This window comes from Archocentrus centrarchus, chromosome 7 (genome assembly GCF_007364275.1).
Source record: "Archocentrus centrarchus isolate MPI-CPG fArcCen1 chromosome 7, fArcCen1, whole genome shotgun sequence".
Lineage (NCBI taxonomy): Eukaryota > Metazoa > Chordata > Actinopteri > Cichliformes > Cichlidae > Archocentrus > Archocentrus centrarchus.
In genome coordinates, this window is record NC_044352.1 from 11,191,421 (window position 1) to 11,203,802 (window position 12,382).

The window sequence follows — 12,382 nt, forward strand, 5'->3', positions numbered from 1 at the left end:
ACATTGGTGTATTAGAGGGGAAAACAAGAAAACCTTCTGCACATTTAAAAGAGTAAAACATCTAGGCAAATGGCTCAGTCACAGTCAGCTGGATATTTAAAACAAAGGTCACCTGCACTTGGCAGCTTTGCTAACCATTTCCCCTGAAACCTTCCCATTTATGCACTCTCCCTTTCAATACAGAAAATACTGTGAAGAAGAAGGTGTGAGTGTGATACAGTGAAGGTGCTCACTGCACAAACTGTGCGTTTGGGTCTCTTACAGGAATTAGAGATGCAGGCGCGGGCTCACGGGCTGGCCATTGCATCTTCAGCACTCTGCTCGGCTGAAATTGGAGCACGGACCATCAAGCAAGAGCCTGCTCTGGACGACTGTCACCAGGACCTGTACACACTCCACCCCCATCACCAACACCACCCGGCCTGCACTCCTGAAACACCCAGCAACCTCGAGCTAAATGAAGGCCACTCTAACTTCTCCGAGGCTCACTACGGCGTTCACAGCAAGTCGGGCTCCAAACTCAACGACATCCTCATGGAAGACACCTTATCACCGGTGAGAGGGGGGGACCCTTTGCTCTCATCCGTCTCCCCAGACACCTCAAAGGACAGCAGCCGCAAGAGCAGTGTAAGCATGGATGAGAATGAGCAGGGTTGTTAGCACCCCCTACTGGAACACTCCTCACCTGCATCTTCAGCCTCTCCATCTACTGCTCCAAGTCAGTAGCTAACACACTTTCAGCTGCTGGAAAGGCTTTCTTCTGTTTGTTGTCATTTGTTTGTTTGTTTGGTTGGTTTATTTTCCTTCTTCCCTACCTGTGTTTACATATATTGAATCTTTTTCCATTTGTGTTTGTGCATTTGTTGTTTTTTGTTTTTGTTTTTTTTTGTTTCTTGTGCTATGTCTTTTCAAGCCCTTGACCCTGATTTCAAGGACTGGTTTTTAAGTGTTTGCTTTAATCAATACTTTGATGACAATGAGTTACAAAAATAGAAGTTTTTTATATTTTAAAAAATATGCATTTATCTTTGGATAGAGGCTAGATTATCCTTTTTTTCTATTGATTCCAAAGAATCTAGGGAAATTATAAATCATGGTCAGACTTGTAGATATTTTGTGGTGAGATGAGCACTGCTTTTTAAATCAATAGCAATAATAAAAGACAAAAAATCTATTTATTACTATAGTGCTTTACACTCTTTGTGTCTTAGATTGAACTTGAATGTGCCAATGCCTTATTAAGATGTGTATACATCGTCGTTGTATTGCTATGCACACGTGTTGGCTGTTAGAGTCTGTCAGTCTTCCAGTTGAAATTTCTTGCTTGACAAATATTAAATCATTTGTAGATTTGAACTTATTTATATATATATCTATGTAAACAAGATGTTATGTACACATTCCCCTTAAAGATAATTTATAACAAAGAACTTTAAAGAGACATTATTAATAAATTAAAGTACATTTCAAAAGAAACTAAAAGCTAGAATGTCTCCTCTAAGATACAATGACCTCATCACTGATGAGGATAAAGTTTAGTATTTATTCAGTGTCATAATGAGAAACAATCCTATAACAAAAAGCACAACTTTCACCACATGTCCTTTAACTACCTGGTGCCAAATGATTCAGTGTATAACAGACACAGTGTATTACCAGTACATTCCTCACTGCCAAAACCACTAAAATACCCAATTTGTCTCAAAACTAGTAGAATAAAAATAGGCCATAGAAGGTCTGACAGGAAGCTGCTGTCAGATCTGATTATTGTTACGTAATTATAGAAATCTTTATTTTGTGATCTAAGAGACATTAATCAATTATTGTTATGGGGCTTTTGTTATCTTTAGTGATCAGACATAACTGGTTAAACTGTGCTGAGTATTTCAGCACAGATGTGTACTGTAATACTACAGACCTGTTGATCTCAGATTTTATAATTGTCCATTGATTTCCTAAATTATTGTTTTGTTTTTTTTTATATACCACTTCAGTGACATTTCACATTCAGGACTTTTTTTTCCATGATGTGAACATTTATATTGCCAAGGAGTATAAGGAGACTGCTTTGGGATTTTGTATGAAATGCATGACATTGTCAAAACACTGGAATGACTTCTGATAATTGAAAACTAGTTTGTTTGCCTTTTTTTTTTTTTTAATCCAAGCATAAACTAACTAAATATTGTATTTGGCTTTTCAAATTCATACAGAATATTGTATAAACCTGTGGATTCTTTATGGTGTATGGTTGTTGTATATTTCCACAGTTTGTTTTCAACAGTTGTAGCATGTTGCATTTGTAATAACTACCTGCCATACACTAAGAGCCCTGTTACAGCACAGCCTCCATTTTGTCAAACTATGCAATGGTTAAAGTTGTGCCTGTAAAGCAGCATCATGTCTTCGAAATGTTTTATCTATCTGAATTAGTCTGAAACGGTGTCGAGGCAGTTTTCTTTTCATTTAAGTGCCTTAAACTTGTTTTTGTTACCCTGATGATGTAAGAGGACGAAAACAATGGTTTGCTGATGTTTATACTGGTGTGTGGCACTTCATAGAGTGCCAAGGTCTGTTAGAGAGCTGCAAGAAAGGACCTTTTGTTAGATAACACTACAAGTCCCTCAAAAAAACACAAAAAATCAAAAGAAAGTATTGTTATTATGGAACCCCAACGTGTTCATCCTTAAATAAGGCATTAGAAAATAAATAATCATAAATCCAAAGCAGTAAAATATACAAATAATTAATAATTATACCCTGAGATAATTTAATAAATTATTGTGCCATATCATTACTATTAAATATTACGACATTACTTAGTATTTTGACTGGCTTAAACGGCTTTATTTTATCCATCCACTGATTCCACTAATCTGAAGCTGGGTCATGGTGGCAGCAGGCTGAGCAGGCTATACCTGATGTCTTTTTTCCCTAACAATGCTTTCCATGACACAAAGGTGTTTCCAGGCCTGATAAGGTAAATCACTTGTCCTGGATTTGCCCAGGAGTCTCTTCCCAAATTGGTTTGCCCAAAAAACCTCCAAAGGGAAGCAACCAGGAAGCATCCTGGGTAGATGCCCAAACCATCTTAACTGGTTTCTTTCAACACAGAGGAGCTCCAAGCTCCCTCCAGATGTCCTGGTCCTCATCTTTTTGCTAAGGCTGAGCCTGGCCCCACCCTGATTTTGCTTGCAAAAAAAAGGATATCCACTCGGTCATAAATTTTCTCAAGGTTGACAGAACATGTAGCCTAGATGGGCAAACTCCCAATTCCCTTTGGAAATCCCACAAGTGTAAAGATCTGGTCCACTGTTCCATGGCCAGGATGGAATCTGCATTGCTCCTCCTGAATCTATGGTGCAACAAGGCTAGAGCCACTTTTCCAACATCCTGGAATATACATTTCTGGGGACCCTAAGTAATGTCATCCCTGGATAATTGGAGCACACTGTTGAGGTTCTTAACTACCCCAACAACCTCTTCCAGTGTAAATGGTGAGGTTTCCCGAGTCTTGAGGTTGTGCCTCTTTCACTGAGGATGTGTTGACTGGGTTCAGAAGTTCCTCAAAGTTTTATTTCCACCATCCATCAATATCCCCAGTAAACTGCTGAAGGTACAGCCCCCCCCTGCTGCTTTGGGAGGCTCCTGGGTCAACCAAGCTCAGAAAGCCTCCTTCTTCAGCCTGTTTGTTGCCTTCAGTAGAACCATGAGGTCCCTAGGTTGCCATCACTACAGGCACCGATGACCTTTTTGACCAGGGCTCCTGCCAGCCACCTTTGCAATGGAGCCTTTGAACATGAACACAAATGAGCTACTGGGGTCCCATTATCTGGGCCAGTGATTCTCAAACTGGGAAACATGGATGACCAGGGTAATATATACAGTAAATCTAATTTAAATTAATATTATTTTTACAGGGAAAATAAGCAAGCGTTTCCTGATGCTTATCATGCTAAAACCTTTTGGAGCCTTTTCTATTAACAGTTTCCCCTGTCATTTAATAATACATACAAAACATTGGCACTAATCTCAGTCCTGCAGCCTAATAGTGTTACTATATTTGATTTATTTATTTATATGATTATTACTTAAAAACTTGATGTATTTATTTAGTATTGAACACTCTGGAATGCCATATTTTGTAGTTCTGCATTTATTTTATCTTTTTTTTTTTTTTTTTTTAATTAAATTGTACACTGAGGGCAGTGTTTCTGAAGTTGCTAGGTGACTAATATGAATGTAGTTCTCAGTAATAACTGCCAAATTGTGTGCCAAAAATGAAGGCAATACATTTCTATGAAGACATAACCTGTAGTGGTTTTTCTCCTCTTTTGTTATAAGAAGTATGTGGATCATGACCCAAAGGCTATATGTAAAATTCAAATAAGTACACGGTGAGAGTTCATTCTTGTATGTGGAAAGAACAGTATAGAGAAAATAACTCAAGATTTATTTATTAGTAGCTTGACTTCAGTAATATCATATAATGCTCCTATCCAATGAGCACACTTACCATGAGATGCAGTTGAAAGTGCTTGAAAAAGCTGATAAGTGAACTTTAAGTTAATATGTTTGTTTGGTTGCTTTTTTTTTTTTTTTTTTTTTTGTCATTGATGAAGCTTCAGTGGACTACAGATTGTCCCTTATGGTGACTCAGGCCCAGGGACTGAGTCTGAACAGTGCAACACACACATATGCCTGTAACACAGATCTGTGACTGAATGTAGAACAGAGAAATCAAATAACCCTGAAATGTGACTGTAAGAATGGATATAAGCGTTACACTATGTGGTGGCAGTGACTTAAGCTGTCACTTTAACTCATTTCTCATAATGACTCTCTGAGCTGTAAATTATTATGGCATATTATGGATAAACCACTAATGAAAAACTATGGTATGTTAGCTCAATTTAGGCCTCGTCTTCTAATTGTCATTCCTGTAGATCATACAAACAAAGTTCTCTGCTGATGTTGCTACTGTTCGTATTGTTACAGTTTATAAGAGTTGAATGTAGCAATAGTTACTGTACCCACTGGTTTCAGATTAGTGAGCTCAAACTCAATGGTACTCAATGTGGAAACTATCTTGTGAGAAATATTAAAAGTTTTATTTGAAGAGTTGGCAGAGTTTGTGTTTCTTTAAGCCTCTGAATCTTAATTATGTCTTTAGATGCAATTTGAAACTAATGTGAGCAAACATCGTTAGTTTTGTGTTTAGTTTTACTATTATTTTATAAAAATCCACTAATTTACAAAGAAACGCTTTAATTTAAAAGGGAGAATGTAACACAATAAATGTAGTTAAACACATAAATACATACAAAAAAAGATTACATTGTCTTCAATGATTCCACCAACTGCTTCATGTGGCTATTACATTACATTATGGCATGTTGTAGACCAATGATTGAATGAGCAGGCGACCTGCTGAAGTTAAAACCATTCATGAGAGTAGGAAAGAAAGGTTTTTTGAAAATAGAAATAGTCTGAGTATTTTAGGAAACAGCTAATCTGCTACGGATTAAAGAGAATGGTCTGAAAATGAGGAAATATCCAGTGAGCTGCAGTTCTCTGGCAAAAATGCCTTGTTGATGCCAGTGGTCAGAGGGGAATAGCCAGACTGCTTTGAGCTGATAGGAAGGCAAAAGTAGCTCAAATAACCAGTTGTTACACTGAGTGCCACTCTTGTCACCGTAAAACAAGAAAGTGAGGCTGCTATTCACACAGGCTCGCCAAAATCCAACAACAGAAGATTGGAAAAACATTTCCTGGTCTAATGAGTATTCAGCTGGGAAATCTGGGAAGTAAGGTCAGAATTTGTAGAGTAGCAAATTGATACTCTCCATTATTGTTTATCTCTAAAAAATAAATACAATGGAAAATATTTCTAACTCTGGCCTGATGTGGTGGCCAGAATCCACCAGCCTGTCCAGATCATCCTCCCACAAGTTAGGAGCCAGTTCCTCAAGCATGGTTTCTATAGTGATGTGGAAGGTTGCTGTAGTGCTGTCTTCCTGTTCAGGGCTGGTCTCACAAGCCTGCAGCACGGTGTGCAGCGGCCTCCTCCCCTCCACCTTCATCAGCTCAAACAGGCCCCAGTGCTTCATCAGGGCCATCTAATGTGTAATGGCACAATTACACTTGTTAGTTGGCAATAGGGGAAAGAGAAGCCGTACAGTACACTCTGTTCCAAACTGGAATATCTAATAATAAACAATCACATGCATTGCATGGTTGCATTGTTGCTCCAGACATCTTTAATACATGTAGAAATATGTAATAAACATATAAGATGGAACTTGTCTTGCATGTTTTTCTCCACAAAATCTTCTACATGTGTGAATGTGTGAATCTATACAAGTACTTTGTATTTAAAAATCATCAATACTGTATGTTGATGACTTCTACTTCAGTGGAAATAAATTATTGGTCCATGTGCATACGTACCCCCTAGATGTGTTGCACGTTTAGATTTAGATTTTAGATGTAGACTTTAGATTTTTGTACATGCTTTGCAGCACACAGTGATAGACACTAGAAACTATGAGAGGTTTCAGGTTTAGAAGGAGCTGGGTTTCAGCAGCATGAACACTTAGTAAGGTTGTATAGTTTATTAGGAGTATTCTAACAGGTAGCAGCCTAAACTTGGGTTTTTTTGTAAACACCCTAAGCACTTCTTTTGACGCTCTCCTGGTTGGGCATTTAAGTGCTGTTTGGAATACTCCAGAAGCCCCTGAAGTTCTGAAAGATACAGGTTAGGCTGATAGCTTATGTACACAAGTATTATCTTATGTGCAAATAGTATGAATCTTGCTCTCACAAGTTATTATCTTGTATGCACAACCTATTAAAAGTCTTGGACAATAAAATAATTCTACTGCCTGCTGCATGCAAATTGTATACATTTAGGAGTTAACGGGCTGCCACATGCAAGACCATCAGGAATCTCATTCTCTTGACCAGTGATCATGCAACAACCAGCACCTTTAACATCTCTGCAATCATCTGATGTGAAGGAAAAATGAGCAGTCTAAGAAGGCTGTCACTGGTGGGATGTAACTTCCCTGCTTGTTTTTCCCACTCCTGTTTTTGCTCCTATACTGGCATCAATATAGGACAGTAAAGTGGTCGACACTCGAATATAGCAGGCCCTGCAGCCATAGAGAGATGCCGCCAAACCCATCACTTCCAGACAAACTCCACCTACGATGGCTTTGATTGGTTCAGAGCATCTGTCAATACCAAAATCATGAAATTCCTCCAGGATCTTGGTCACTAACTCCATACACTTGTTCTCTTCAGTTGTGGGCAGAGGGAGACTCTTGCAAACAACTCCTCTGGCCTTAAAGTACAGGCGGGTCAGTTCAGCACCTGGATTCTTTAACTACAAAGCCATGTTGCTGAAATAGATGCAGTGTGTGGCTCAGCATCATCTTGCCCAAATATCCAAGGTCTTCCCTTAAAAACACATCATCTGAGTAGGAGCACGTGTTGTTCTAAAACCTTTCAGTGCCAATTACATAGGCACTGATTTACCTCCACACCATCATAGATGCAGGCTTTTGAAGTAAGCACTGAGAACAAGCTGGATTGTTCCTCTCCTCTTTAGTCCAGAGGATGAGGTGTCCGTGCTTTTGAAAAAGAATTTCAAATTTTGACCACAGAACAGTTTTCCTCTTTGTCTTAGTCCATTTTTTAGCTTTGTCTTTTGTGCACAGAGATTTATCCAGATTCTTTGCATCTTTTGATGATATTATGTACTATAGATCATGAGATCTCCATAATTTTAGGTTGAGGAAAATTATCCTAAAATTGTTGACACTATGTTTTATAGACTGATGAACCTCTGCCCATCTTTATTTCTGAGAAATTCTGCCTTTCTAAGATGCTCTTTTTATATCAGAAAATGTTACTGATCAGTTGCCAATTAACCTAATTAGTTGCAAAATTTTGCCCCAGCTGTTTCTTCTCAGTACCACTTACTTTTCCAGCCTTTTGTTGCCCAATTCCCACTATTTTTGAGATGTGTTGCTGCCACCAAATTTAAAATAAGTGATATTTTTCTTAAAACTGTACACTTTCTCAGTTTAAAGATTTGATATTTTATATATGTTCTATTGCGAATAAAATATGGGTTTATGAAATTTGCAAATCATTGCATTCTGTTTTTATTTACATTTATTGAAATTAACAATGAACTTCTTTGGAATTGGTGTTGTACCACATGTGAATAATGCAGGACTAAAAAGACTTTTGTTTTGTAAATCCTTAAGTTTTTACCTGTGCTAACAAGAACCTTTATCGTGTAATGCAGCACACTGAAAAGTTAGTATTGCTACATTTACTCCTAAAAATCTAACTCAATAAGCAACTATCAAAGTTGCTTTTTAAAAAAAAAAAAAAAAAATGTAACTGCTTATGTTATTGGTTATTATCGTTTACAACCTAAAAGGTTTATCTAACCTCCTTCAAGTCTGGTTTGACCAGATTTATTTGAAAGTGGTATAACCCTGTTATAAATGAGACTAATCTGCTTCAACTCAGTAAGAACAGGAAAGCAAGAATAAAGAAAAACAGAAATATTGCTCAAAACACACACAAAAAAATCTTTAAATTCTTGTACTCTTGACAAAATATCATTTGAATACTTCTTCCACCACTGCTGTGACTGTGGCTTAAAATAGAAAGGCATTTTGCTGCCCTATGGACAATACTAATGAGCATGTAGGCAAAGTAAATAGTGAACATACAGCATGACCAATGGACATGAACATCTTTCTTTTCAAAAAGGTTTGAGATCGTTTTTGTAGTTTGTAAAACAGCCAGATTAAATTTATTACTGTTGGCAAGTGACCTTAACTTGCCTGTTTCTAATGCACCCCAGTGATATAATGAATTTCCATTCTATACTTACATTTTAGCATCTGATAATATTCCCTATCCCAGTTGACACTGATCACTTTTTTGAAAAATCTTTTATGTTTGCTGGTCAGAAATACAAGGCAAGCGAGGAGATTTTAGCATCCCTCCTATATTTACATAGCCAAATCTCTAAGTGCTCCTGTATCCTCTCAGGCACCACAGCAGTTACAGTCCTTTTGTTTGAAACTGCACCCCCCCCCCCCCCCCCCCCCCCCCCCCGCACCCCCCAAAACACACACACACAGTTCCCTCCTCTAGATGTCATGATATATTTGTATAAGGTAAAATCGTAGCTCACTGCACCTGGACATGTAACCCGCAGCAGAACAATTACCTCTTGGAAATGGCAATGCAGTCAGGCAAGCAGAGGTGCTCTAAAGCCACCTGTTAGTGATGCTAAAGTAAAATACAACAAGAGAAATTCAAAGAAGGTATGTAAATTGCAAGGCATGAAATTATACCCTTTGAAAGTTGCTTTTACGGCATATCTCACCACAAATCATTGCCCCAACTATAATGTTAATAATTAACAACAGTTTCAAGCTGTTTAATTACATCAACCGCTCTACTTCTAGCGCCAAACAATAACTCTAGTGTCAGCCAGGTATGAATCATCAGGGAAAAGAAAAGACTGCTGCTGCTGCTGCTGAACTTGTCAGAACATGGGGAAAAGCTGGATCCACCCCTTTCCCTGCCACCCAGGCGATTACTGGAACATCAGTGTCCAGCTTTTGTAGTCGCTACTCCAAAATGGTGCTGACTGCATGTCCCACTGACCACTTTGTCCAACTTATTTCTTTAAAGACTGCCCATCGCCAGTGTGTTACCCTTGAAAGGACAGACAGGTTTTTAATGTACAAACATTACTATTGTAAAAACATTAATGGGTTTTACACCCTGCTAGAGACGTTATTCTATGAAGCAGTTTCAATTATTCAAAGGACCAGGGAGGTGCCAATTGGAGTATATAATAGAGAACAATTGCTCAATAAAATTCCAACAAGGAACAGTTATTGATTTGCATACTGTAATTTGAATCTACTTTCCTTGGTTAAATGGTTTATTAGGAACATTCTATATACTGTATAGTGTGTCAAAATACTCCTCTGCATGTACCACATTAATCAGTCCTCACTTTATTGTAGCTGTTATTTACAGCAAGTGTGTAGTATTTAATAGGACCCAAACAGGACATGAAGTCAACAATCTACCATTAAACAGATGCCCCTCAGTTTTGCAAATTCTATATTTAACAGTTCACAGCAGTTCGCGTTTTGCTAAAACAAAAATACAAAGTACTGTTTGAATAATGGCACAAAGGCTTTATAACAAAGTTAAACAACTACAGCATGCTGTTCTTGTTATCCAGTAGTTTCATCTGTAGTATCTGCATCTGCAGGTCCTCTGAGCTTGTACCCTGCACGCGCACACCTTGTGAAAACACTCCACATCCATCAATACCTGCTAACCAAGAAGCAAAACTCCAAATCTGTGACGGGATATGGCACTAAGGTCCACAGATATACTTATCTAACCCCTTAATTTATCAAGTAAAGACAGACAAAACTTGCATAAAATGATCTTTTATGCGTTTATTATCTTGCCTCAACCAGTCTTTCTAACACTACAGTGGTTTTTGTAAACAACACTTGCTGACATATCACAATACTACAGTAAAAAGTTTGCCACCCAAAGCATGTTTTTTTTTTTCCATTACCTCACATTAAGAAGTCCTTACTGCTAACTGAGAAGTTGAGCTTAGTGTTTGAAAAAAATGCACCGAACCATAATTTTTGCATGTGAAACAATGAAAAATTCTTACCAACTGGAAAAATCATAAAACTAAATCAAAGACACATACGTTATTCACATATACCATGAGGAATTTATTATTCATAGAGATGCATTGGTTTACAATAATGGTAAATCTACAGTATCTACTCTTACAAGCTCAGTTAGAGCAAATTTCAGCAATGTTCATGAAAGAGGTGAAAAAGACCAACAAGTATAAAGACGCTATGTGTTCTTTTGATCATTTGATTATATCTTAAATACAAATATATCAGATCATGTTGGCAGTGAACATTTTCATTTTTAAAGCAACATTTTTTTTAAATTCCTCTACAAATTTTTATATACTATGACTACTAAAATAAAATCAGGTAGTGTGGCCCCAGCATAGCATTTAAGTAGCTATAAAGAGTAGGACTTTCATTGTGAAGTGCTTGCTAACTTTAGCCCCTTTCAGACATGCACCATTAACCTGACGGCATTTTAACATGTCAGCTTTGTCTTTGCGTGAGCATCTTGGTCACTGTTCTGTTGGAGTCAGCATGGCAATCTTACTAGGTTGGACCTAGTAACATCTATACATTACTTTGAGCACAGTGCAAGTCTGAATTCACGCAGTCATACAAATGTTTGAATGCAGAAGATAGTGTATTTTTAAAAAAGTTGTTTCTCATGCATCTTTGACTTACTTAACGCATAGTAGCGATGGGCATTATATTCAAATATTTGAATAGTTTAAAAAATTAATAGTTTATGGATCATTTTTTTTTGTATAAAATATAGGTTTCCACTGTTTTTACAAAGACCTTGTAGAATTTAATGTGCTATTACTAGAAGATAGCGGTAATACACATATCCAAACTATCTGCAGACTGTTACTTAATAAAAATTTAAAAAAGAAATGCACCATTAACTACCAGACAGAAAAAATGTGAGTGATGCGGTGAGATTAGATGATACTGTACAAACAAGAGAAACATGCAAACGCCAAAGCCGACTACAAACTCTACCAGGCAAAACTAGCATGTCACACGTCTGCCACAAACGTGCACCGTCATTGTGGCTGGGAGCGATTGCTGAAGAATACTCTGAGAGTACCTAAGTGAAAACTGAGTCGTATTTTTGCTTGACATGGCCATCCCTAACACATAGACATTTTTCCATGCCTACATTTTGTTAATAATCTGAAATAAGATTAAAACATTCCTCTGTGATGTACATTTTCTATTCCCAATCCAGAAGAGAGTGCTCTCTCTGAGTCTGTGTACAAGGGGGCAGGGTAATACTCCACACACACACATGCACACGCACGTACGCAGACTCTGCTCTTAATGACAACAGCAAAGAAAACTAAACGTTCCATAGGTGTGTTTGCACTTCACTAATACTTTCTACCACCAATGCATGGTGAATATTGCACACGTACAGTGGCTCGCTCAAGTCGCCATCAGCTACTGTATGTCTCAATGAAGCCGTGAGGAAGATTAACATAAAAGTGAGCCTGGTCTGAATGATAGAATGCCGTCACTTTAACAGACTGGTTAAGCCAGCAATGTTCTTTATGCCATGTCTGAAAAGGGCTTATTAATTTTCCCTTTCCTTTGGCTTCTCTGCTCATTATGGTCCTTTTCTGTACAGATATATATATATATATATTAAAAAAAAA

General features: G+C 37.7%; 1 protein-coding gene and 1 pseudogene across 2 annotated transcripts in view; one reads left to right on the plus strand and one right to left on the minus strand.

The window, feature by feature from the left end:
• mitfb (melanocyte inducing transcription factor b) overlaps window positions 1–4,580 on the plus strand; it is a 28,818-nt gene extending 24,238 nt beyond the window's left edge. For both annotated transcript variants that reach the window (XM_030733422.1, XM_030733423.1), the window contains exon 10: window positions 265–4,580. In XM_030733422.1, the coding sequence (XP_030589282.1) occupies window positions 265–660 (396 nt within the window). In that variant the 3' untranslated portion in view covers window positions 661–4,580. The remainder of the gene's footprint in view (window positions 1–264) is intronic.
• Window positions 4,581–5,861: 1,281 nt separating this feature from the next.
• Window positions 5,862–11,774, minus strand: LOC115783364 (2-epi-5-epi-valiolone synthase-like; annotated as a pseudogene).
• Window positions 11,775–12,382: the final 608 nt, after the last annotated feature.